General features: G+C 36.9%; 5 protein-coding genes and 2 long non-coding RNA genes across 12 annotated transcripts; 3 read left to right on the forward strand and 4 right to left on the reverse strand.

The window, feature by feature from the left end:
• Positions 1 to 18: 18 nt before the first annotated feature.
• LOC148734289 (uncharacterized) lies at positions 19 to 1,651 on the reverse strand. Of its 2 annotated transcripts, none has more exons than XR_015999099.1 (3): positions 1,091 to 1,648; positions 723 to 883; positions 19 to 215 (listed from the first exon to the last, which is right to left on the reverse strand). It is a non-coding gene; the product is annotated as an uncharacterized LOC148734289 (long non-coding RNA). The 2 variants fall into 2 exon arrangements; XR_015999100.1 differs by lacking the exon at positions 19 to 215 and adding an exon at positions 222 to 376 and having other exon boundaries at positions 1,091 to 1,651.
• A 656-nt stretch (positions 1,652 to 2,307) lies between these two features.
• LOC148734290 (uncharacterized) lies at positions 2,308 to 6,503 on the reverse strand. 4 transcript variants are annotated; one of them, XR_015999095.1, is made up of 5 exons: positions 5,916 to 6,056; positions 5,296 to 5,383; positions 4,805 to 4,886; positions 4,271 to 4,473; positions 2,308 to 4,159 (listed from the first exon to the last, which is right to left on the reverse strand). It is a non-coding gene; the product is annotated as an uncharacterized LOC148734290 (long non-coding RNA). The 4 variants fall into 4 exon arrangements; XR_015999093.1 differs by lacking the exons at positions 2,308 to 4,159; positions 4,271 to 4,473 and adding an exon at positions 6,068 to 6,503 and having other exon boundaries at positions 4,760 to 4,886; positions 5,916 to 5,969; XR_015999094.1 differs by lacking the exons at positions 4,805 to 4,886; positions 5,296 to 5,383; positions 5,916 to 6,056 and having other exon boundaries at positions 2,308 to 3,954; positions 4,103 to 4,159; positions 4,271 to 4,590.
• A 22-nt stretch (positions 6,504 to 6,525) lies between these two features.
• LOC111343748 (microtubule nucleation factor SSNA1) lies at positions 6,526 to 9,123 on the forward strand. The gene is made up of 3 exons (XM_022950933.2): positions 6,526 to 6,876; positions 7,065 to 7,264; positions 8,806 to 9,123. The coding sequence occupies exons 1-3, from the start codon at positions 6,825 to 6,827 to the stop codon at positions 8,920 to 8,922; spliced, it is 369 nt and encodes a 122-aa protein (XP_022806668.1). The 5' UTR covers positions 6,526 to 6,824; the 3' UTR covers positions 8,923 to 9,123.
• Positions 9,124 to 10,455: 1,332 nt separating this feature from the next.
• LOC111343747 (putative RNA-binding protein 18) lies at positions 10,456 to 13,927 on the reverse strand. Its single transcript, XM_022950932.2, has 6 exons — positions 13,845 to 13,927; positions 13,691 to 13,755; positions 12,951 to 13,074; positions 12,745 to 12,837; positions 12,043 to 12,107; positions 10,456 to 11,262 (listed from the first exon to the last, which is right to left on the reverse strand). Exons 1-6 carry the CDS (start codon positions 13,866 to 13,868, stop codon positions 11,085 to 11,087), a joined length of 549 nt encoding a protein of 182 aa, XP_022806667.2. The 5' UTR covers positions 13,869 to 13,927; the 3' UTR covers positions 10,456 to 11,084.
• Positions 13,928 to 13,931: 4 nt separating this feature from the next.
• On the forward strand, positions 13,932 to 18,723 carry LOC111343752 (uncharacterized). The gene is made up of 6 exons (XM_088754608.1): positions 13,932 to 14,020; positions 14,297 to 14,385; positions 14,577 to 14,709; positions 15,331 to 15,584; positions 16,541 to 16,683; positions 18,162 to 18,723. The coding sequence occupies exons 1-6, from the start codon at positions 13,946 to 13,948 to the stop codon at positions 18,290 to 18,292; spliced, it is 825 nt and encodes a 274-aa protein (XP_088610734.1). The 5' UTR covers positions 13,932 to 13,945; the 3' UTR covers positions 18,293 to 18,723.
• Positions 18,285 to 20,963, reverse strand: LOC111343738 (uncharacterized). 2 transcript variants are annotated; one of them, XM_022950920.2, is made up of 2 exons: positions 20,834 to 20,963; positions 18,285 to 19,981 (listed from the first exon to the last, which is right to left on the reverse strand). In XM_022950920.2, the coding sequence occupies exon 2, from the start codon at positions 19,943 to 19,945 to the stop codon at positions 19,250 to 19,252; it is 696 nt and encodes a 231-aa protein (XP_022806655.2). In that variant the 5' UTR covers positions 19,946 to 19,981; positions 20,834 to 20,963; the 3' UTR covers positions 18,285 to 19,249. The 2 variants fall into 2 exon arrangements, with proteins under 2 accessions (XP_022806655.2, XP_022806656.2); XM_022950921.2 differs by lacking the exon at positions 20,834 to 20,963 and adding an exon at positions 20,581 to 20,734.
• LOC111343741 (p53 and DNA damage-regulated protein 1) lies at positions 20,920 to 22,799 on the forward strand. The gene is made up of 5 exons (XM_022950923.2): positions 20,920 to 21,027; positions 21,303 to 21,393; positions 21,769 to 21,846; positions 21,930 to 22,010; positions 22,356 to 22,799. The coding sequence occupies exons 1-5, from the start codon at positions 20,941 to 20,943 to the stop codon at positions 22,424 to 22,426; spliced, it is 408 nt and encodes a 135-aa protein (XP_022806658.1). The 5' UTR covers positions 20,920 to 20,940; the 3' UTR covers positions 22,427 to 22,799.
• Positions 22,800 to 22,814: the final 15 nt, after the last annotated feature.

The raw sequence follows: 22,814 nt of genomic DNA on the forward strand, positions 1-22,814 counted from the left end.
TGGTAATTTTACCAATTTTACAAATAAAGTAGACATAACTCCCATATAGCATATTAGTCTAGGCAAGTTGTGTACAGAGAACAAAAGACTGATAATTTAAACCAGTAGTAAGCTTCTGGGAATAATGACAAATTCTTGAATAACAGCTTGCCACAGTAAATGTCACTGCCAACCATTCTGTCTATGCTACCAATTATTGGGTCACTTCACATTACCTTAATCAGAAGAGAACATAAAAGTTAATTCATATCATCAATCTTAATAAATAAGAATTTCATGATCACGACACATACAGCAAAGTGAAATATAACTCAACTGGTTTGAAATTCATAGTGCACTTCGACTCAACATTCATTTCGCAAGGCAAAGCATTCTACTGAAATGAACAGGACAGAATACAGCTGACGCCATTCGTTTCGAATAACACATGAACATGAAGAAAAGGGCACCAGTTTTACTCATGAGACAAAGCCCACGCATTTTTTTGAGGTTAATGGACTAGTTAGACCGAGAGCTAGATAAATAAACAGTTAACTGACAACAGAAAGGGGTTTGGGGGCCAATTGATAAATAAGTTTTACCGAAGTTTTTCCTCTAGTTAGCACATGAAGCTCGAAAAGGCAATAATAAAAATTACCTCCAAAACACAGTAAAAAAATAAGCCAAAACCGTAGTTGATTGAGGTAAGACCATAACCATTGTTAAGACACATGCCTACCCACCATATTCAACAGACTTAGAGAGCAAAAAGGCCAAAGACGGTTTTGGGTCATGACTTGAAAAATCCACCAAAACCTCCCGAAAAATAATTCGCCGAGGGTTGTAGTTAGAGCAACTTAATCCTGAAGCTGGAACATTTTTTAAAGCCTTGTGTCCTATATGACTGTAAAGAGAAGGAAAAGACGATGTTATTTAAAGTGATTTGATGCTTGGGGGCCACCTCAAACTTAACGCAATTTTACTTCGAAGTTGAAGTAAAATAATATCAAACTCTAAATTTCTATCTTTCCTCGGATCAAATATCTCACGATCGTCTCCACAGACAACTTTGTGATTCACAAAAATAAAACATCAACATCTTAAGACTAACCTTCAAGGTTTGTTGTCTCATGTGTACATATTGATCTTCAGTAACTCAAATCTCAAACTTCAAGTTTTCGGGCTTTTTTCGCGTTTGGTTCGCACTTTGATCATTAAAATATCCTCAACCAAAGAGCCAGCAAACACCATGAGTATCCACAGAGTTAGAAATGTTGGCAAACTTGTCATACTCCTTCATCCATATTCACAAAATATTACAAAAAGGTGTCGATCGTCCAGTGAAACCTCGCAGAAACGCGTCGAAAACTCTACAAATGGCGCCGAACGCGACAAACTAGTTCCGCTCTGCTCAGGGTCAGACCCTCAGGGTCAGCATTAGATTCCATCCACCAAAACCACCTCAGTCAAGAGGGACTGAGATGAAATGATGGACACCTCATGACGTATTATTAAATTATTTTTATTATTAAATTTAAATTTATACCGCGCAGTTTCTATAAAAATATTCAACCGCGGTTATACTTACAGATAGTTATGAAGCTACGAAGACATGCCGATTCATCCCGATGACTTGAGTGGAATATTTGTTTGGAAAATTGTGTCAAAACTTTACACCCGAGAAATGGTGAGTACTAATTTATTGTTTGATGGTAGTATTTTAAAACTTTTCGCGCAATTTTAAGGCAGATACTTCCGATATTTGAAAGGTGCCAAGGTATTTGGTAGTTTTGGTGGATGTCGGGCGTGGACATCCACCAAAATAGTGATCAAAACCAACAACAGTACTTTTTTAATTTTATCTATGGCCAATGTTAGACCTTCAAGGAAGCAAAAGAATTATATTCCCCAAAACATTAGCAGTTTACGTTCTGGCTAATTATTTCTTATACTGCAGAATTGCTGACCAAACGTTCATAATGAAATCATAAGACATGAAATTAGATTAAAGTGGTTTTGGTGGATGTTTCTCTCTCCATCCACCAAAACCACCATCATGACAATTTCTGTTACTTCCATTAGAGAGGAATGGTTTAACCTGCTACTGGAGTAAATAACCACAATTTATTTCTTTGTACATTGATATTTTTGCAAAGTTCTTAAGTCAGCAGCTTTTATTATTGAAACCATAATCATCACATGGTGTTCAATGTAGAATACAAAAGGTTTTGGTGTGGCAATCATGTACTCTTGAAATATGATAGAGTTTTTAACTGATTTAACAGATGTTTGTAACAAAATTCCATATCCAGAAGTTTCTTCCTCTACTTCCTCTAAAATCATTACCTTTAAATACTACAAATCAGCACATCAGTAATTGTTATCAGGGGTCTGAATATCTTACAAATCTTTCACATTGATTTCAAGAAACCTATTTCACATTGATGATTAATTATACACTCAAGATGTAGAATAGTAATAGTTTAATATTTGTAGTGCGCAAATTCCATTTATATGATCAAATGCACGTAACAATTATAGAATATAAAAATTACGTCAGATAATAAATTACAGTAAGACCCTTATCAAATTTACAAAACCAATAAAAACTTTATCTAAATTGTAAAAAACTATTAAACCATGCTCAATTCAATCCTAATTAAAGGCTAAATTAAAAAGGTGAGTCTTTAGTAAAATTTTAAATTTACTAAAATCAGTCTCGTTACACACTTTATAAGGAAGACTGTTCCAAAGTTTAGGTGCTACACACATATAAGCACAATCACCTAATGTTTTCTTTGTTATGGCATTTGGTGCTTGCAGCATGAGACCCTTATTACTAGATCTTAAGTTGTATGGTCCATTCTGCTGCAACTTATCAAGATCTTGTAAATAGATTGGACCATGTACATTAATTGCTTTGAAAGTGATCATGATAAATTTGAACTGTATTCTAAACTGAACAGGTAACCAGTGCAGTTCTCGTAGAACTGGTGTGATGTGACACATCTTTGGGATATTAAAAATAATCCTTGCTGCCAAATTTTGAAGGCGTTGGAGCTTAGATAATTCTCTAGCTAGTAAACCATATAAAATACTATTACAGTAATCTATCTGTCCGATTACTAAGGCATGTATCAATGTTTGTGATGCTTTCTCATCTAAGCATCATTAGCTTACATTTTACAAATTATTTCCCCTTTTAATTTATGGATAGACAGTGCAAGGCCTTTGCCACTTTGGTAAATAAAATCATAATATACCATGTATTTTGTGATAAATTATTTACCACAACATAGGACAGTTGTTGCTGAATGTTTTTTGTTTGATTGTTTGTTTTTTTTGCATACAACATCCAAAACAATGGAGGGGATAAATTTAAATGGAAAATTTTATTAGTGGTTAAAATTAAAGAACATTGGAAGATCAAATTAACTTTATTACCCAAATTAACACTGATTTCTTAAGTATGACAGGCTCCTAATATTCAAAAGCACTATTATTTTTTTGTTCTTTTGTGTAACATAACTTGAAAAATAAACACAGAGAAAGGCAAACACAAAGGAATAAACTTGAAGCAAAAGCAAAGTTTAATTTGAGCCATAGCTGATTGAAATACTGAGCCCTTAACCCATTTGGTAAAGTTCATGTTTTTGTCAGCCAGCTTGTCACAAGTCTTCCCCCTCTCCTCCAAAAGTCACTATAAACAAATTTTACTATGTGGTCCTGCCATGATGATAAGTATATTACAGCTCCTCAATTTCCTTCTCTCAAAACAAAGTAACTCTGAATTTAAAAATGTAATGGACTTGATAAAACTCTACCAATAACTGGCTGCTACTCGTAACATTAATTTCTTGATATTTAACATTCTGTGATCTTTACATTTTTGGCATTGCCATTTCCTCTTTGAGTCGATTGCCCACTCTTGTTCTCCCCCCTCTTGAGTGAGACGTACTTCCTCATCCAACTCATCTATAACAACAACAACAACAACAACAACAAAAGAAAGAGGTATGGTAAAATCAAGGGATGTCTCGTCAAGGCGGAGCAAAGATCACAGATATACCATAAACAATACACTATAAATAAGAACCCTAATGCTTCATTTTGCAGTGATCACCTTCTTCTTTTTCATTTTCAGACCAGACTGGAACCTCCATAGGCATGTTTACTTGTTCTGAGTGGAAAAAAAAGAAATAGGAATCAGCGTTGTAAACTTTTCTCCACTTATCTGTCTTTATGTGGACATTTGCCGGGTCAATTCTTGAAATGCGGTTTTTAACCGTACCTCGAACATGTGCGTGCGCAGGTCAGATGTCCTAAGGAAGTATCGTCGGTTTGTGTCTTGTGCTGATCATCTCGAAACAAGATCTCTTTCACAAAGAGTTTCAAATGCCGTCTCTTTTCATATATTTCCTTAACTCCTCCCGCAACGAGCTCGTGGATCCCCTTGATGATATTCTCATCAAGGGTTTGAGATATTCCAGCGACCTATAGAAATAAAAAACTCGAACTGTGAAAATGCTCGCTATTTCAAGTGGGAACGCCCCAGTAATATACACCTATACATTATTTACTCCTTTGCCATTTTTTGTGCTATGTGAATGTTTGAAATTATACTTTAACAACAACAAAGAAAACGAAATAATGGCAAAAAATGTACAGGCACATTTATGTCACACTTTGACCGGCTTGCCCTCCGCGTACTTAATTTTCATTGACCGTTGCATTAATTCATGTTGAACACTAAGTTACCTCGCCAACAAAGTGATTCTGGTGGTCTGTAATGAGAGTTAGTTCAATGTAAATCCTTCTTTCGTACCTAGCGATCCCTTGTAAAGCTTTTCGCAAATTTCTAGACGGAGTCTTCCATCTCTTCTTGCTGTCTTCTTGAATCTGAAAGACTAAAAATCATACATTTAAAGGAAGAAAATGGATGCCTTGTAACAGTAAACTGAATGCCTCTGATGTAGTGCACAAATAAGCTTTTCCCGCTGCTTCAACTCAACTTTTCTGCCAGGTTTTAAAATTGATTCACGGCGTTTATGTGGCTGGAAAGACAACTTGGTGCTGGCAGTGTGTTAGCTTTGTTTGACCACACGTCCCAGACACAGAGAAAAAACATCAGGAAGCTCGAAGTGTCTTGAATAATCAAAAACGAGACCACCCAGTTTCGTTCCAGTCAATAAGCCGGTGATTATGTAGCATGAATTTTGGACAGTGATAACGCTTATCGGATTTATTAAACCGAATTCGTTCTGTCAATACATGGGGGGAACTACCTAGTGCTCTGCAAAAAATAAAAGTTCTCACATTTTTATCTGTACTTGCAGTCAAACTTCCCCGTGTCTTGAACGAGAAATCTTCTTCTCTTGAAAACGAAATCTTTGTGACCAGCCTTCTGTAAAAGACAAGTATATCAGCGTAAGATGAGTGATATTGCATTTCTCAAGCTGTATATTTTTTGGAATGTGAAGAAACAAGTGTCATTGCGTGATGCCTTGAAAGATAAGGAGCCGACATACGACAGCTTGATAGAAATAAAAAGCGTAGAATTGCGTTTATTTTCTCTTTTGTCAGCAGCATACGTCAGTGAAAGGTTTTTATAATTGGTAAGTTCTAAACCATCTTCAATTTAGCCGAGATTGAAGTGTTATCGCGTTTGTCATAAAAGTATTCTGAGATCGATGTCATATGACCCAGTGATCGATGTGTATCTGACCTTTCGGGTTCACAAGCCATAGGTGACAGTAGTAACACCAATGTCGCGGATGAGAAAAATATGTATATGTACAGTGCAATATTTCATTTACTTCTTCTGCGTCTTTTCGTTTCCTTTTCTCTCCAGCTTTGCTATCTTTGCCGTGCTGACAATCGAACAGTTTCCTTCCCAAAATTATGAAAGGCACACCATTAAAAGGAATTTTTTGTACCTGTAATGTCCGGTGGATCTTCCCAGAGTATTTTGTGACTTCTGTTCGAGTGATCTGTTGTTAAATTTTGATGGATGATAGGATCAGTAGAGCAAGGACGAGAGTGATACAAGCTAGCACGACGTAACGCTTTCAAATATATATGGGCATACCAGTGTTTCCGAAACCTTTGTCAGCCTTAAAGCAAGAAAACTTCTTCGTCGATCCTGTTTCGAATTCCGCAATGAGTTTATACGCCTCATCAACAGAATTTACGTATCCAAAATTATCCGCATCTCTACCATCAGGCAAATTGTTCACGCTTTAAAATTACCGCCATATTGTTTCTGTTTGTTCTTCGGGTGTTCGGCTATGTCTCCGCGCGGATTTCCGAGAATCTTCGGTTATGATTTGCAAGTTGTTAGGTATTCCACCTCAGTCCCTCTCGACCGAGGTGGTTTTGATGGATGGAATCTAATGCTGACCATTTTACAGTTGTGTGCTTGGTTACCAAGCCTTTGAATGGGAGTGAGGCTTGAGATGACCTTGTTATGATACAAACCTTGCTGCCTTTCAAATGTAAATCACTTTGTTATCATGCTAACTGGATACAGGTCTCTATCACAACAAGGTCACCTTTAGCCTCACTCTGAATCAAAGGCTTGGCAACTAAGTACACAACTGTAAAATGGCCTATTATCTTCAAAAAATTGCCCTGATTCAAAGTCGAAAGGATTCCCGAACGATCCCGAACGGACCCCAATAAGTTTCAGAAGGAAGACTTCCCGTCGAGCCTTGTAGGCGTACTCAGCTCCAGGACAACGCCATACAAATATTACGCGGGAGAAAGAAAACATCACTCCAGTTACGGTTTAGCCAATATTTGTGACTAACGTTTACAATTGATTTCTTTGCTTGATTTTGATCGCGATGTCACAACAAGGAGCAACTTTGCAAACATACAACAATGAGCTAGTGAAGTGTAAGTAATGTTTTTTCTAATAGATGCCATTGATGGTGGGTAATTTGACAAATGAAAAAAGATGTGGTTTGTGGATAGTCTATCGTTCTTCGTTCAGTTTTGTACTGAACTGTACAGGTTTCAGCCAGCTAATAGCCAAAAAAAAGAATTTCCGTTTTAAAAACTTGCTTCTTTAAATTACTCTCCAGGTATAGAGGATCTTTGCACCAAAAGAGACGAACTTCAGAAACAAATACTTAACGAAGAGGAGGAGAAAGCAAAAATTCAAAACGACATTCGAATTCTAAGCGAAAGGTTGGCAAAAATCAACGAAAGCCTCGCTAAAAAGATAGCTTCTAGGACTGAGTACGACAAAACGATTGCCGAGACAGAAGCAGCTTATATGAAGGTGAGCTTAAATTTCCCAGAAAATAACTGGTTTCAGTCAATTTGTTAAGAAACGAAACCTATACTAATACTACTCAGGGAGTGTCCTTGAAATTACGGGTGGCGAGTTTGATAATCAAATCCTTACTTGAACCTCCTTCCCCCCTTGAAGATTCGTAGGCAGGGTAGCTGGTGGAGTGAAGAAATTTCAAAAGTTGAACCTACCTCATTTTAACCGGTGGGATCAGGGGTAGAGGAAGGCGAGCATAGTTAAAATTTGCTCACAAGCTAATAGAAACAGATGTAGAAAGCAGTAACCTTGTTTGGGAGATGCATTGGCTTAGTGGCTGGTGTACTTGTCTCAGAACTGAAATGTCTGATCCAAGCCCTGGGTCAGGGTCATTGTTTTGCTCTTGAAATTTACTCTTAGCCCCCACAATGCTTCTGTCCACCCACAGCCCAGTTAGGCAAAGGGCAGATAGCACTTTCCAACAAAAGAATTGCTATCCAGCCGAAAAGTGTCATCAAAGCATACCAGGAGTGTAAATGCAAACTATCAGGGATCAAATCCTGGTGGGAGAGTGAGTCAATAGCACTGCGCGCTGTTACTACTAATAGACCCGAAACTCAGACAAACAAATTGAAATTGACATTCAACAATCCCTCACTTTTGTCTGACTGTTGTCATTAAAATGAGAAAAATGTCAAAACTCAGACAAAAATTGAAAATTAGTCACTTTGACATCTGATTCACGCACAACGCTATTGGCAGTGGGTCAGTAGAACTCCCAGACGTATCATGCTCTGTCATGCTATAGTAATGGGATTAGCTTAGGCAATTGGGAATCAGTTGGCTCCTTGTTATTGCATTGAGTTATTTACTGAAGACGTAACCTGTTGTGTTTGTACAGAAAAGGAAGTGCTTTGTAGCATTTGGAAAAGGCAGTGACAAATCAAAAATGCATTGTGACATAAGTGCCTCAATTCAACAGCATTGGGCCAAATATTGGCCAGCCTAAAATTGTTAATTTGGATGAAAATGTATGGATACCTTATAGCCAATTGTTAACCCATTAACTTCCAAGATCTAAGACTCATTCCTGATAGATCATTTCTATTTTGTTTGGTCTGAGAGGACAAAATCCCGTATTTGATTATTTTCTTGCTATGGAACATCATGAGCTGTATATGGTTATGACAAATTCAAAAGACCCAGTTGTCAGTTCAGACATCAAACTGATATGAAATAACCATCCTTGGCACTTTTTCATTGTGATTTCTCTGTTGAAAGAAGAGAAATAAGAGACAAAAAAGTTGCACCACAATTTAAAATCCCTTGTGCAGAACACTGAAATATTCAGAGTACGGTTTTCTGGAAATATTTGGTACAGCCTTAGGCAGTCGGGTCAAAGGATTCCAGAAAGAGATGAGTCTTGAGCGGGACCAGACGAGGTGCCCTAAGATACCAACAATTCCCTGAATGAAGGAATGATTTTGATGCACTACTCGCTAGAATTGAGTTTTTCCATAAATAACTGAAATACACATTTTTTTTTGTCCTAGATACTTGAAAGTTCTCAAACACTTCTTCATGTTTTAAAGAAAGAGACAGGGAAAGATAAAGCACAGCCAAGTCACAGCCAGGGATCACTGCGTGAAAAGACCGGAACACAAACTTGAAAACTTTTGGATACTTCCCTAGTACCCCCCTATCATTAGACTACAATGATATTGAACTATAATGAACTTTGTATGGTCACATTAAAATAATTTTCTCAAGGACATCGCCTTTACTCCAAACAACTCATCAGAATGTTATCACTTCATTTTTACAAGTAGAAAACTTGATGTGAAATAAATAATTTGTGTTTAATGTACAAACTATTTTTGGTTGTGCTAAATTCCAACTGGCTGTTGAAATTCAGCTAAGCAAAAACAAGGTCATGGAAGGGGCATGGGGTGAAATGCACAGTGGCTGTTTGAGCTCCTCCTATGCATGATACTCCTCTTATGCAAATAATATACTTTACAATCTCCATATGCCTCCCTTGGACTTCCCTTTGGTGGCCTGAATACCCAAATGATGCCTTTCCTGTAGGTCACTGTTAGCCACAGAGTCTTTCCAAATCCTTCCATTTTCCATTTTCAACAGATCAGTCAAAATTCATTTCAGCTTTAGATTCAAATTTAGAAGACCTGCATTGTATTGACTAAACCTTCAACCCCAAAGAGTGACTGGCTTCTAAATTCTCCTGACAGCATCTTAAAACAAATGTAGAGGTCATGAGAATAAAGAAAATGATGAACGATTTAAAAAGCTAAGGATGATCGAACAAATTCTCTGTTAGTACCATAGGAAATGTAAATGCAACAGTGTCAAGAATGATAACATAGGGATGTAAATGTTTAAGAAAAAGCAACTGTTTTCAGCACCCAAGAATCAGTTTGTATCATGCAGGATGTTCAAAATTAATGGCTTGGGCATTGTGGAATTTTTTTTTCACAGAATCGAAAATAGAGAAAAATATACATATTTTCAGGACATGAAATCTTTTGAGTTTCCACAGTTCATGATAGGTTTCTAAAGTTTGCCTGGAGAAACTAGGAGGAATGTACTGAAAGGGATATTAACATTAAATTATAATAAATTGTGCAGAAAGTAAGAGGTAAAGAAGCATTAGGTAAGTCTCAGATACCTGGCTCATGGTTTGTGTAGGTCCCAGAAACTGAAATTTTACTTGGCATTTTTCCAGGACTGGAAATTCCTGGAAAAACATTACAGGTCCTGGGTTAGGGTAAGTCCTGGAAACCTTCACACAAGCAATGAAGTTTTCAGAATTTATGTTCTAAGAAATATAATTTATGAAGACTGAAATGAGAATTGGTTTTGAAATATTAGGAATGAAAGGTTTAAAAATGAAATTTGGAGTCCTGGAAAAATCAATCTGAGTCCTAGAAAAGTCTTTGAAATTTGTTTTTAAAAAATGTTAGAACCCTGTTGGCTATATTTGAATTTTTTGTAAGATTCAAGTAATCAACAACTTGTATTTTCAATGTGCTAAATTTCAAGTCAACAAACATCAGTTGAAGCAGCTTCTACAAGGAAATCAATTTGAAACCATGTTTAACAACACAGCTTTAAAACATGTTTAAGCTTTGGTTAAAAGTAATACTTCTCTGATCACCCAAAAAAATCATGACAAACATCAGCACCTCTGTAAATTAATTGGACCAAGGCTTTTATTTATTTCTCGTTTCATTTATGTTACCACATGTTATTTACATTAATTTTTTACATATTTACTAGATTGTATAATTGTAGATGTACTAAAGATAGGGCTCTTACAACAGGCATTAAATAGTAAGCTAGAAAATACCAGCAAGTAAATATTTAACCTCTGGATCTGTGAAAACTATTCTATTCACTTTCAGAATTCCCATGCTGTTTGTCTCTCAGCTGAATTCCACTAACAGCTTCTTTTTGCATATCATCCCAATAATGAAGTTGTCATATGCATTTTGAAAATGACCCTACTGGTAACAACTTCTGTATAACAATCTTCTACCAAAAATTTCACTGTAGTGAAAAAACTATTTCTAAGCTAGGTACTTAACCCTTTAACCCCCAGATGTGATTAACATGTAATTTCTCCCTAAAACATCCATGTTATCCTACAAACAGATAATAAGAATACTTCAACTTATCAGATAGAAGTTGTTCTCTTGATCTAACACCAAATTTTTCTAATTTACAAGGAAATTTGTAGCAGCTAACGGGAGAATTAACAATCAGATCTTGGGAGTTAAAGAGTTCAAAAGTAAACTGGGGACAGAGATCACTGTCATCTTGCATGTCTCCCTCTTCCTCTCCTGTATCTTTCCTGCTTCTTGTATGGGTGAGACCTTACTTGCTCACTCTGAACTAGAAGAGGATGTTTTCCTCTACTAGACAGGTCATTTTTGTGTCCACTTTCCATCAGTTTGAGCTTGGCCTCTATTGCTCGTATTTTAGAATCACAGCTGGTGAGAGAAGGAAAAAAATTTAAAATGACTTGAATATTATTACTGTCCACACCATGAATATATCAATAGGTAACTGAAAATCCATGCTGCATTTTGAAATTTTGCAAACAATAATAAGTTATTGGTCGATGAGATTGATATATATAATTGGAAAGCACATATGAAGATAGGGATGTCTTTTGACTAGTCTAGATGTGACTTAAATAACATCAAAAACTTGAAAACAGAGTATACTCCTTGTTTTAGGCAGCAGCAATATTTTTTGTGATCCACCTCTTTGACAAAAGAGTAAAGCTGCAGTGGATTTAAACTTATTTATTTAATCATTTTCACCAGAGTGTGGTGAGGGTCACACAACAGAGCGAGGCTCCAAATTAAGTGCACCCAATATCCCACCCCAGGGGAGGACATCCATCACACAGTAATCTCGTGTGCGGGAAATTAACGTCTCCTACCCCAACCCTGCAGGAGACGGGACCTCCATTTATTCATCCCTATCCAAGAAGACTAGAATATCTAACCATTTATTGATGTTATAGAAAGGTAGCAAATTCTTCTCAATTATTTTAAGACCCTGAGTGTTGGTCCGGCCGGGACTCGAACCCTCGACCTCCCGCACAACAGTCCAGCGCTCTATCCATTGAGCTAACCGGGAGGCGGTTGAACTCAGTTGACATAGGTCCTGGCATGCACTGATTGCCAGTTTTCTGGTTGCAATAATTTTCAACAGGAGAGAATAATGAAATTGCAATACTGCCAGTTGTTTTTTCTTCTCACCTATCTAATGAACTTTGTGATGAGCTTGGAGTGGTTGGTATGGCTTTATCTTTCTCTTTCTTTCCCTGTATGAAGAGAGAATGATAGGTCATCATAAAAAAAAAAAAATCTGGATAATTATATATAATAATTATGTGCTGAGGGACTAGGTATATTGCCATTTCTGGTGGATTTCACCAAGTTCTCTAACAGTCCACTGATAACCAGTTTCATTTTCATGTATACTCCACGGTGAAGTACACGATGTCCCAAACCTCTCAACCCATGGTTCAGCATACATTGTATTAAACATCTAGATATTGCATGTTCCACTTGTCTTCATAGGAATAAAATACTCTACTTTCAAACAACGAACAATGATTGCACAATCATTTACTTTAAAAGTAACTGCATCTCTTTTGTTCCACCAATGAGACACAAAGATATGTAAGACCAGGCAAAAGCATAGTGAGTGGAGATGACTAGTCAGAAGGCCTGTCAAAAAATTAAAGATGAAAAGAAAGGGCTGAAGTCTAGAAGATAATTTGATCTTATCAACTGAGTTAGTAAATTGGCCTCCATAAAGAGTTTCGTGTGTACTTGTTGAATGCACACTCTAGTTCCAAAATCCTACATTCTTTTGAGTTTCCTAACCATTCACTCTCACTAAGAAGGTAAAAAAAAGTAACTCTATTACACCAATCAACTTTGCTAGCCACTTACTGCCTCTCCAGTTTGTTTCCTTGCCCAGTTAACACTCAGAGGTTTGGACAGAGCTAGTTTGCCATTCAATCCAAGCAGTGCATTTTCTGCTTCCTAGAGAATTTATAGAGTAAGACCAAACCAGAAAAAGATCAAATGATAGCCCTCATCATCTTGTATTACTGTAATGACATCATCATGTAGCACTCTGTCAACTATCCACAGACCTGGAATGTTTTAAACTCAACAAAGCAATAAGATGGCTCCCCCTCTCTTGCACCAGATTTATGAAAATGGAGGTCAAAGCTCTTGATCTCACCAAACCGCTGAAGAATTTTCAGCAGATTATACCTATAATACACAAAATAAAGACATTCATCTTTAGCTTAAAAGATGAACCCATGGATAGTCGAGATAAAAACAATTATAAGGATTCCCACAACAATAACAGTTTCTATGAGATGGGAACACCCCTGATACATGATAAAATTATTTCCTGAAAAACCAGCCTCTCATTTAAATTTGCAATTGGCTTGAGAACATGAAGCACCTCTTTAGACAGGCAGTCAAACTTATTCCTAAACATAACAAGCACATGGAATTGATTAATCATTCTAACGCGTTTAAATTTTTAGGGAGACTAGTGGAAAAAATCACAAATTCAGGGGTTAAAGTTGAAGATGTGATCCAAAATTCAAAATCTTCAAATTTCAGATCACAAGAGGTTGGTATATCAGCTACTAACTATGATATCAGTTATCTGCTGTTCATGGTAAGCAGGTGTTCCATAATTCCTATGTTACAGCTTTTGCATAAGCCTGGCGCAGCACAAAAGGGTGGATCTTTTTTACTAAGGATTCTCGATAATACATAACCACACTGAAGGGGTAACATAGACTAAGTGTAACGCCATATTAGCTCAATTTGTAAAAAAGCTCTGAGGTGTCTTGATAAGCTGTTCACTCACTCGCTCAGTCGCTTGTCTAAGTTACCAACCCATAAGGTCAATTTGTTATCCACACAACCTTTGTCCTAAAAAATAAAGAAAATAATTTTGAAAAGAGTGAAACAAAAAAAAAAACTAGTCATTTGGAAAATAATCTCACAATTTACAGGTATACCTTTCCGTCACTAGAAGCAGCCATAATAGATACATTCCCATTACCGTTACACAACGTGCTCTCTTTAAGAACTCCCTCGATCCAGGCCTTTACGTCCAGTCATGACAATGGCGGATAGGGGGGAAGAAAGTCCTCCACAAAGGTCAAGCAAGCATTCTAAAGAATCAGCTCGTAAGGTATGTCTTAAAATGTAATCCTATAACATGTTCTTCCTTTTTTTAATTGAGGTGCGGTATTGAGGGACCACACCACACCGCCCTCTTCGGATTTTCCATCTTTCATAACCGAGAGAATCGCTTCAAATAAACAAACAAGAAACTTTTGTTTTAACACTGTAACTTAAGCGGGCCCTGTTGGAGATTACAATTTTGACACTCTCTGAGACACTCTTGTCCAAGTACCAAGTGGCGCACGAGAATTTTTGTTTTAATTTATAATCCTGTACATGGTAGGAGTCAAGGAAACATAGAAAAAGAAGTCGAAGTTCTCAATCAAGCTCTGATAGTTCAGGATCGTCAAGCAGTTCCAGCAGCCCAGTAAGGTAGAGGGATAATTACTCGTACAGCTCAACTAATGTAAGAGAGTAATTGTAGAATTTCACTTGATGTTAAGTTATAACGAGTTAAAAAGAACATCTTTATTTTAAAGATTGATATACTCAGATACTCAATATTATGTTTTCACCCATTGTTATTTTGATGATAATTATATGAAAAATAAATTACACATTAGGAAAAAATCAAGAGTCTCCAAGTTGAAGAAAAGAAAGGCAAGGAGAAGTCCATCAACAGAAACAGACAAAAGTGTTGATTCAAATGACTCAGAAAAGAAAAGACACAGAAGGAAAGAAGACCAGAGAAAACAGGTACCAGAGCCAATTATATTATATTATGGTGCAGCACAATGTTTACTCTGAACATATTTAGGAAAGTATTTTAATTTTTAGCCAAGTTGAAAAAGTTTCATATCTTGATGTGTCCCAAGCATTACAGTTCACTTCTCATAAGGGCCATTTCCAAATTACATTCCAAAAAACCTCCACTTCAAATCATGAGAAAACCACTGATTAATATGATTTTCAGAAGAATAAGAAATATTCTTTATATGGAGAGCTTTACACTTTCATGCAGATGGGACTAACTCTGTTGAAATGGAGTCCTTGGCTCACACACATGCTGATTTACAATGTGGGATGAGATGCTTTTGTCAAAGGGCCATTGAAAGCCTTAGTTGGAGGCTAGCGTTTGGGCCATCTTGGAGAAAGCCCATTTTACATCTAAAGTTCTTGCATATGGTTATTTGAAATTACCAGTATGTGGCCATGCTACCAAAATTGTCTTATATTCATTTGGCTTCTATAAACTCATTTTTAGAGAAAAAGTTAGAGTTGGGCTCTTTGGATTTGTAAGATAGGAATGAAGCAGCCTTCAAATTGAAGTAAGAAAGAACTGATAGTATTCTAAGGGCATAGCTTGGTTTGTCATAGGGCAAGAAAACTAGGAAAAAGAAAGAGAAAGCACGGAAAAAAGAAAAGAGGTCAAAGACAGCTGTCAATCAAGACAAGTATGGTAAATATGGAATCTTGGTGGAAAGTGACATGTTCAATAAACAACAAGAATTTTACTTGTGGCTCCAAGAAGTCAAGAAAATAAACCCTGAAGTGTTTCCTAGATCTGAAATGAAGAAAATGTTTGAAACTTTTGCAGAGGACTATAACACTGTAACACTACCACATAAAAAGTAAGCAATAGTTAACTGTAAAACAAAGTTAACACTATTTTGAATTCTAATGTGACTGACCCCCAGTTATCATGACATGTCAGTCAGGGTTAAAAAAATCTGAGATGTGCTTCTCTCTCAGATGTAGAGTTATTATAATAATTGAAACAGTATTTGATATGAGAAAGTCTGTGAAATTCAAAGCATTTTTTCTTCTTTTTTGTTGGCCGCAAGGGCTCATTGAAAGACCTCAAAAAACTGCCCAGCATTAATGATCTCCTGGTGGGGCCTAGTGTCTTTCAACTTTGCTTTATTGCCAATAATATTCTGGTTGTGTCCCTGAGATCTTTGGTGGAAAATGGCATGTCACTTCTCTTGGCTGCCAAAGATCAGTTCAAGAAAATACTTTTAGAATGGTCTCAGTAGTTAGGTGTTATTATCAATTATTATTAATATTTATTTGCTCATTTATTTATTTTATGGTTGTGTGTGTGTGTGTGTGTGAGAGAGAGAGAGAGAGAGAGAGAGAGAGAGAGAGAGAGAGAGAGAGAGAGAGAGAGAGAGAGAGAGAGAGAGAGAGAGAGAGAGAGAGAGAGAGAGAGAGAGAGAGAGAGAGAGAGAGAGAGAGAGAGAGAGAGAGAGACTATACAGTGTCTGTTTAGGTAGCCCGCCTAGAATAGCTTTGCTAACTGCAGGCTACAAAGGCCTTTCTTTCTTTAATTTAAAAGAAATAATAATAAAGTCAAAAGTCAGTCAAATTATTGCACTTGGTTTTGGTAAAATGTAGTCATTTGTCATTTATTTGCCCTAGACACATCACAGAATTTTGTTCAACCTTGTCAGCTGTTGACCCTTTCACTCTCAATAATTTTTAATAGTTTTTCTCCTTGCCGTCTACCTTACAATTATTTTGATACTAGGTTGGAAAACTTGATATTGCTTGATGAATTCTCATCTCTTGTTTGCTTGATATTTAGATTTTATGACCTGGAGAAGTGGGAAGCCAAACAAAGGAAAAAAGGAAGGCTAAAGGCCCTGAAGAAAGCTCAAAAGCAACAGGTTTCAATTGAAAATGATGAACTCAGGCATAAGTCACTACACTCTGGACCAATAAGACCTGGTAAGAGAACAGGACACAAAGGAAAGAAACAGCTCTGCTTTCAGTAACATTTGACATAGGTGGCTGTCTTAAAAATGGAAGAGAGCTACTCAGACCATAATACCTTCCAAAGTTGTGGAAAATGTAGGGTCTTCATGCAAGCACTGAGAGAGCATGAACATGTTTTTCACCTTAGTTTGGGATTTATATTTATTTGATAAGCTGAATTATACACACATTTGAATTGGTTCTTGCTCATGATCTTTCAGAAGGCAGATGTCACCATCAACATTCTGCTTTTTGTTATCATAGTGATATAAACTAATAGATTCCGTGTTCAGGGCTTGAATTTAATTTTTGGATCACTAACCCTTCAGGTTAGTAGACATCTTTTTTACTGACCAAATTATAAAGTTTTGTATCCAAGCTCACAAGTTACGATATCTCAAATATTGAACATTTTGATAATAACGACTAGGACAAATTAAAGAGTAGCTGAAATTGCATGGTGACCTCATAAACGTTGACAATTATGCACCTGTTTTATTTCCCTCTCATTTACCATGATTAGTCAAGAACAGTACATCTACAGCACATTCTCTAAAAAGAGTTAAAGTTGACTTAACAACTTGAGTATTCTAAGTGTTCCTCTGAGTCGGGCCTACATGCTCTTTATCCTGAGGTCTACTAATGTTTAAATATGTTAGAAAATTTTACTAACCATGTAGGGTTATGTATATGAGAACGATCCTTCGCAGTAGAGCACTATTTGAGCAATAGTGGAAATCAGACCTGAAAAAAATTTCAGGCCTGTACGGGATTTGAACCACTGACCTCTGCGATACTAGTGCAGCGCTCTACCAATTGAGCTAACAAGCCAACTGGGAGCAGGCCATCAAATTAATTCGATATAAACCCGTAGATGATAAATCAAACAACAACAAACATATGAAACATATGTGTGAACTGCAGTTCACACATATGTTTCACACATATGTTAGCTCAATTGGTAGAGCGCTGCACTAGTATCGCAGAGGTCAGTGGTTCGAATCCCGTACAGGCCTGAAATTTTTTTCAGGTCTGATTTCCACTATTGCTCAAATAGTGCTCTACTGCGAAGGATCGTTCTCATATACGTCTCATAACCGCAGTTCACACATATGTTTCATATGTTTGTTGTTGTTTCATGTAGTGTTAGTTGGACAAATTTTTAATAACCAAACGTTGAAAATTACTAACCATTAGTTAACGGGTTACCGTTAATTTCGAGCCCTGATGTTGCCATGGGTTTGTATAGTAATAATCACAGAAAACAGCAAAATATGGTAAATTAAAACATCTGTCAGTGAGTCATTGTTTCCTCTCGCCACATTTCCATGTCATCTGTGGTCTTTTACTGAACTGAAACATTGCAAGATGGAATCTATCAGTTAAACTGATAATCCACAAAAAAAAGGTAAACCTCTACATTAAGATTATATTTTTGTTTCTTCGTACAGGAATGAGCAAAGCAGATTTACTTGAAATGCAGCGAGTTATGCGAGAAAGACAACAGGAGGATTACAAGAAAAAGGCTGGCATGAAACTTGATGAAACTAAGGGTGTGAGATATCACACAATGAATCCATAACTTGTCACTTTATTTAACAAAATTTTAACAGTAAATATTATATACATAGCATTTTTCAACGTTCAGTCTTCACTATCTTATTGCCCAAATATTTTTCTTTTTTATTTCCATGCTAATTTTGATCTTTAGTAATCTTTAGTATCATGCGGTGTGAAATAAACATTCCAGCATTGTACTAGAAAATAGGTTTCACTACAGTTCTTGATAAATATAAAAGTTAAGCATAACACAACCTTCACTCAGAAACATTTTGTAATACCTAGAAAAATATAGCCTTAAGCTTATTGTACACTTTTGTCATTTGTTGTAACTTATTGTATAGGTTGCAATGAAATGATGAAAAAGCTATCTTCTTCCTCCAGAAAGAAAAGTTCTCTTCTCATTTCATGCTTTGGCTTTTCAATTAAACTCCAACTCTATGTGTTTTCACAGAGTGGCTCACATCCTGGCTTTTGTCACTTTGGGCATTGCAGTCTTTGTTTAATGTGCAGCAGCAGCAACAGAGTACTTCAAAATACTCTACTTCTATATTTAATTTGCTTTTCAACTGATAAATATAGTTATCAAAATGATCACTAAAGTTGGCTGATTATCCAGGGTTGAGCAGTCCTGAAAAGGACTGTTGCTGGCAGCAGTGACTGACATTTAAACAACCTGAGTCAAAGTCACTCTGAGTACAAGGGACTTTGATGATAATTTCCTCTTTGGTATGCAAACATCAGTCACTAAAACTGCAAACAGTCCTTATCAAGACCACTCTCACCTGAACCATCAGACTGATTGAACAACTGCTACTCCTTGGTTCAAACCTTTTGCTGCTCTGCATTAAGACTCTTTAAATAAATACATTAAAACAGTGATGCATCCTAAAATGTGAAGGTTTCATGTGGTTTGATACAAACTAAGTGTCTTGTAAAGGGAAGTAGAAAGTGGGCTTAATATTTTGACATGCAATTTTCAGTTTTCCTCAACAATGGAGTTCTCCACCTTGTTAAATTGGTAGGTCTCAAATAAAGACTTACATTCTATACTGTTTTTATCAAATTCCTGCAGAGTGGATAAAAACTGTAAAGCTTTATGCTTGTCAATTCTTGAAGGTTTACTGGAGTCTTCTGATCTTTCTACATTTAGAATACAATCTTGGACATCAGAATTAAATGTATGATGTTGCTGAGAAGTCTTTGGGTCATTAAATGAAAATTCCCCAGAGTGCATTCTTGCTGGCTCTACTTCCATAGACTCTGCTAATGTACCAAGCACCTTAAATTGCAAGGTCTTTATTTCCTCTGTAGTTCTCTGATTCGTTCCCTGCATGGAGAGAACATTTTTTTCACTGTTACTTGAAGTGTGTCTTCCTACCAAATTCCTTATCAGTGGAATTGTAAATTTTATTGTCCCTGTAAGTTTGACTGATTGCCTTCTTTTTCGTGACTGGCAGTGCTCTTCTATCTCTTTGTCTTTCATACTGCTGATTGATACAAATCTCCTTTTCTTTGAGACTCTAAAAGCCTCAGCAGATGTTGGTGGTTCATCAAGGTCCTTTCCATCACACCATGGAAAACAGTGTTTCATCTGGACAACTTTAACATCACCAGCATGTTTTGGCTTAAGAATTATTGACTTTTTTGTAGCTGCAGTTGCTTTAGAATCCATGATTTCCTCTTAACCTTGCTTCATGGAGTTTTTGCTCTGAAACAATTTCACCAAATAGGTTAGATTAGGATAGTTTGAAAGAATCTGAACTCTGGCCTACATCTGTTTTCATCTGAAAGCCTAATGCTGATCTCTTACTGCTGATGGGATGAAAATTTGGTTAATTATTTATGTTCTGGTCATTAGGCCTACACAGGCCTAGCTGCTGGTGCTGAGCTGCACACTGGCAAAACTGTCTGTCTAAATTGTCTTCAGGATACAGAATCAGAGACAGATACAGGTTTTTTCAGCTTTTTCCGTTGGGGAAAGAATCCAGACTTTGATTAAGAAAACGGAGAAACTGTTTTTCTCGTGACCTCCCCCCCGTCGCCCTTCAGTCACGGTTACGCAAAGCAGGTTGTGGGAAGGTAGTTCACATCTGAATTCTTTCATGAGGATTCACCACTGAGAATCTCAGCTCAGACAAAGGACAATAAGATTTAAACTAAGGCCACCACTGAGGATCCCAGCTCGGACGAAGGACAAAATTAATTTTAAACTAAGGCAGACTACAATTAATTTTGGGCAAGATTTCCATAAACCTGATGAATACAGTTCTTTGATAAAAGAAAACTACGGTGCAAACGATATATTACCTTTAGTACCAAGTTTTTGTTTGGGAATATCATGTGGTCATATGGAAACCCATCCAAATGCAAAGCAAGAGTCGAAGCGAAGTTCCAAACAAGAAAAAAAAATGGTAGGATGCATGGGACGCCGAGGTACGGTTTGAATACGACGTATATAAATACGTTGATTTGATCTGATAGAAATATGAATAAACTACATCTTTTGCTAATCTTAACTTGCTCTCTGGATGTTAGAACCTCGCAAACAACAAATTCGTACCTGGTTTCAGTCGTTTACTGTTATTTTCAATCTCGCGTCCTTAATCAGTCTGCCCAGTGCTTTTGCGCCAGACTTTGGCGGTTAATTTGGGAACCAGACAATCCAAAATGGCGGATAGACTTGCTTCTCAAACGCTACAGAAATTTGCGGAATTAGAAGAGCTCGCTCAAGAAATCATGGAAGATAAACAACAGGTGTAAATATATCAAAGTGAAATACTTGCATGTGAGGGTAAAATTAGTTATTTCTTGCCATGCGAGAGATTTCAGATGAAGAAGACGGAGTTCTCTCGCGTTAGACGATTAAAAATTAATTTTAAAACTTCTTCGTACCCGATCGCTTCTGTGCTTATGCTCTACTCGTCTTAAAGGTCGGTTACAACTCTTCTGGCACTCAAAGATTTAAATTTCAATTACAGCTGATAAACTAATACAAATGCACGTGACTTTAATTTCATCATTTTTGGTAGATAGTCGAACTTGATAGGCAGAGGAATACGAATAGAGAGGCTCTTCGGATGCTAAAGAAAGAGGACAAAAGTGGAAACAATGGGGCGTCATGTAAGCTTGATCAGTTTACAAGTGAATTTTTCATATTTGCACCTTCACCTGAACCAGGGGATAAAACAGCACATACATGCTGGTGAAAAAAAAAGACTTTCTGTTATAGCAAGTGGCCCAGAAATGTTAAAAAGGCGCCTAGGCACTTATTCAATAAAATATGGTAATTTGTGACTTGATCAAGGTTTGATTACTGGCATAGGTCCTAAAATGTGGATTACTCCCAAGACAGTACTCCCACAGTGAGTTTCTTGTGGATACATCAAGGTAAATCTTTGAGGCAGGTGTGATACTTACAATTCTCATACAGGGGAAAAACAATAAGATGAGTATTTCATTTAAGAAGAATCAAATAGGTAATTTTCTTAATTGCAGCTTCTAAACCTTGGGTGTGCTTTGGAAACATGTTCATCAAGCTTCCAAATGGTAATGTGCAAGCAATGTTGCAACAAGGTGAGCAATGACATTAAGGTGTCTTCTTGAAAGAAATGCAAACCTAAACTTGATAGTGTACATCTTCCTTTTTTTTCATGAAGATCAGAAGAACTTGGATGAGGAAGTAAGCAGGCTGAGGAAAGAATTAAAGCCTAAAGTGTCAAAGCTTCATGAACTGGAAGGTTTGTAGAGGCTGATTTTTATTGCATTCAGAAGTTACTGTTACCCATTTTGGCACCTGACAAGGTAGTTTGATCAAGATTAAGCTTTGTGATGTGTGTGGCTCACCACTGTTGTCAGCAGCATGAAGTGATCAGGCCCCAGTTGTCTAAATGCAAGATAACACTATCTATTGGATAAATCCCTATCTTGTGGATAGTGAAGTACCATTAGATTTTGTTAACACCCATCCAGTGAATAGCATTATCCAACCTTTGAACAACGGGGGCCAGGAGTATTGTTATTCTTCCTGGGCTGGATGCCTATTTGTACCTTAATAACGCTCGGAAGTATTCCTTCTTATTCAGGATTGCCAGAGGTGAAAGGATTCGACTTAACTGCTTTGACAAAAGATGATTTGCAGAGTCTGGAGCCATGATTCCTCCAAGTAGGAGGAGACATGGTTGCAATACTACCTTGCACGTGGACTCTTCACTCTGTGAACAAGTCATGTAAGGCTGAAGAATATGACAAGATACAAATCTTCAGTTGTCAAAACAGCAAAGGTATACCTTTGGAGGAAGGGAGAGAGAACTGGGGTGCAAGTGATCCCCCAGCTTGACAAGAAAATCCTGCCTACACCTTGGAAGAAAATGCAAGATATGATTTCAGTGAACTTTAGAGCATCATTGTTTACACATGGAACACTAGAAACTGATCCTTGCCTTGATTAATATGTTATTATCGCCTGACTTTTGTTTTGGACATTTCCATCAGTTGAAAAAGCAGCAATAAATATTCACTATTCTTAAGCCAAGATATATCCA

This window comes from Stylophora pistillata, chromosome 3, assembly GCF_964205215.1.
Source record: "Stylophora pistillata chromosome 3, jaStyPist1.2, whole genome shotgun sequence".
Classification (NCBI taxonomy): Eukaryota; Metazoa; Cnidaria; class Anthozoa; order Scleractinia; family Pocilloporidae; genus Stylophora; species Stylophora pistillata.

Excerpts from the sequence above, each read along its gene's own strand:
- LOC111343738 (XM_022950920.2), bottom strand. The coding sequence starts at position 19,945 with ATGGATTCTAAAGCAACTGCAGCTACAAAAAAGTCAATAATTCTTAAG.
- LOC111343748 (XM_022950933.2), top strand. The coding sequence starts at position 6,825 with ATGTCACAACAAGGAGCAACTTTGCAAACATACAACAATGAGCTAGTG. Across the intron at positions 6,877-7,064 it reads CAACAATGAGCTAGTGAAGT|GTATAGAGGATCTTTGCACC; the intron begins GTAAGTAATGTT and ends ATTACTCTCCAG. Across the intron at positions 7,265-8,805 it reads CAGAAGCAGCTTATATGAAG|ATACTTGAAAGTTCTCAAAC; the intron begins GTGAGCTTAAAT and ends TTTTTGTCCTAG.
- LOC111343747 (XM_022950932.2), bottom strand. The coding sequence starts at position 13,868 with ATGGCTGCTTCTAGTGACGGAAAG. Across the intron at positions 12,838-12,950 it reads TTGAGTTTAAAACATTCCAG|GAAGCAGAAAATGCACTGCT; the intron begins GTCTGTGGATAG and ends TAAATTCTCTAG. Across the intron at positions 12,108-12,744 it reads GGAAACAAACTGGAGAGGCA|GGAAAGAAAGAGAAAGATAA; the intron begins GTAAGTGGCTAG and ends CTCTTCATACAG.
- LOC111343741 (XM_022950923.2), top strand. The coding sequence starts at position 20,941 with ATGGCGGATAGACTTGCTTCTCAAACGCTACAGAAATTTGCGGAATTA. Across the intron at positions 21,847-21,929 it reads GCAAGCAATGTTGCAACAAG|ATCAGAAGAACTTGGATGAG; the intron begins GTGAGCAATGAC and ends TTTTTCATGAAG. Across the intron at positions 22,011-22,355 it reads AAAGCTTCATGAACTGGAAG|GATTGCCAGAGGTGAAAGGA; the intron begins GTTTGTAGAGGC and ends CTTCTTATTCAG.
- LOC111343752 (XM_088754608.1), top strand. The coding sequence starts at position 13,946 with ATGACAATGGCGGATAGGGGGGAAGAAAGTCCTCCACAAAGGTCAAGC. Across the intron at positions 15,585-16,540 it reads GTAACACTACCACATAAAAA|ATTTTATGACCTGGAGAAGT; the intron begins GTAAGCAATAGT and ends CTTGATATTTAG. Across the intron at positions 16,684-18,161 it reads CTCTGGACCAATAAGACCTG|GAATGAGCAAAGCAGATTTA; the intron begins GTAAGAGAACAG and ends TTCTTCGTACAG.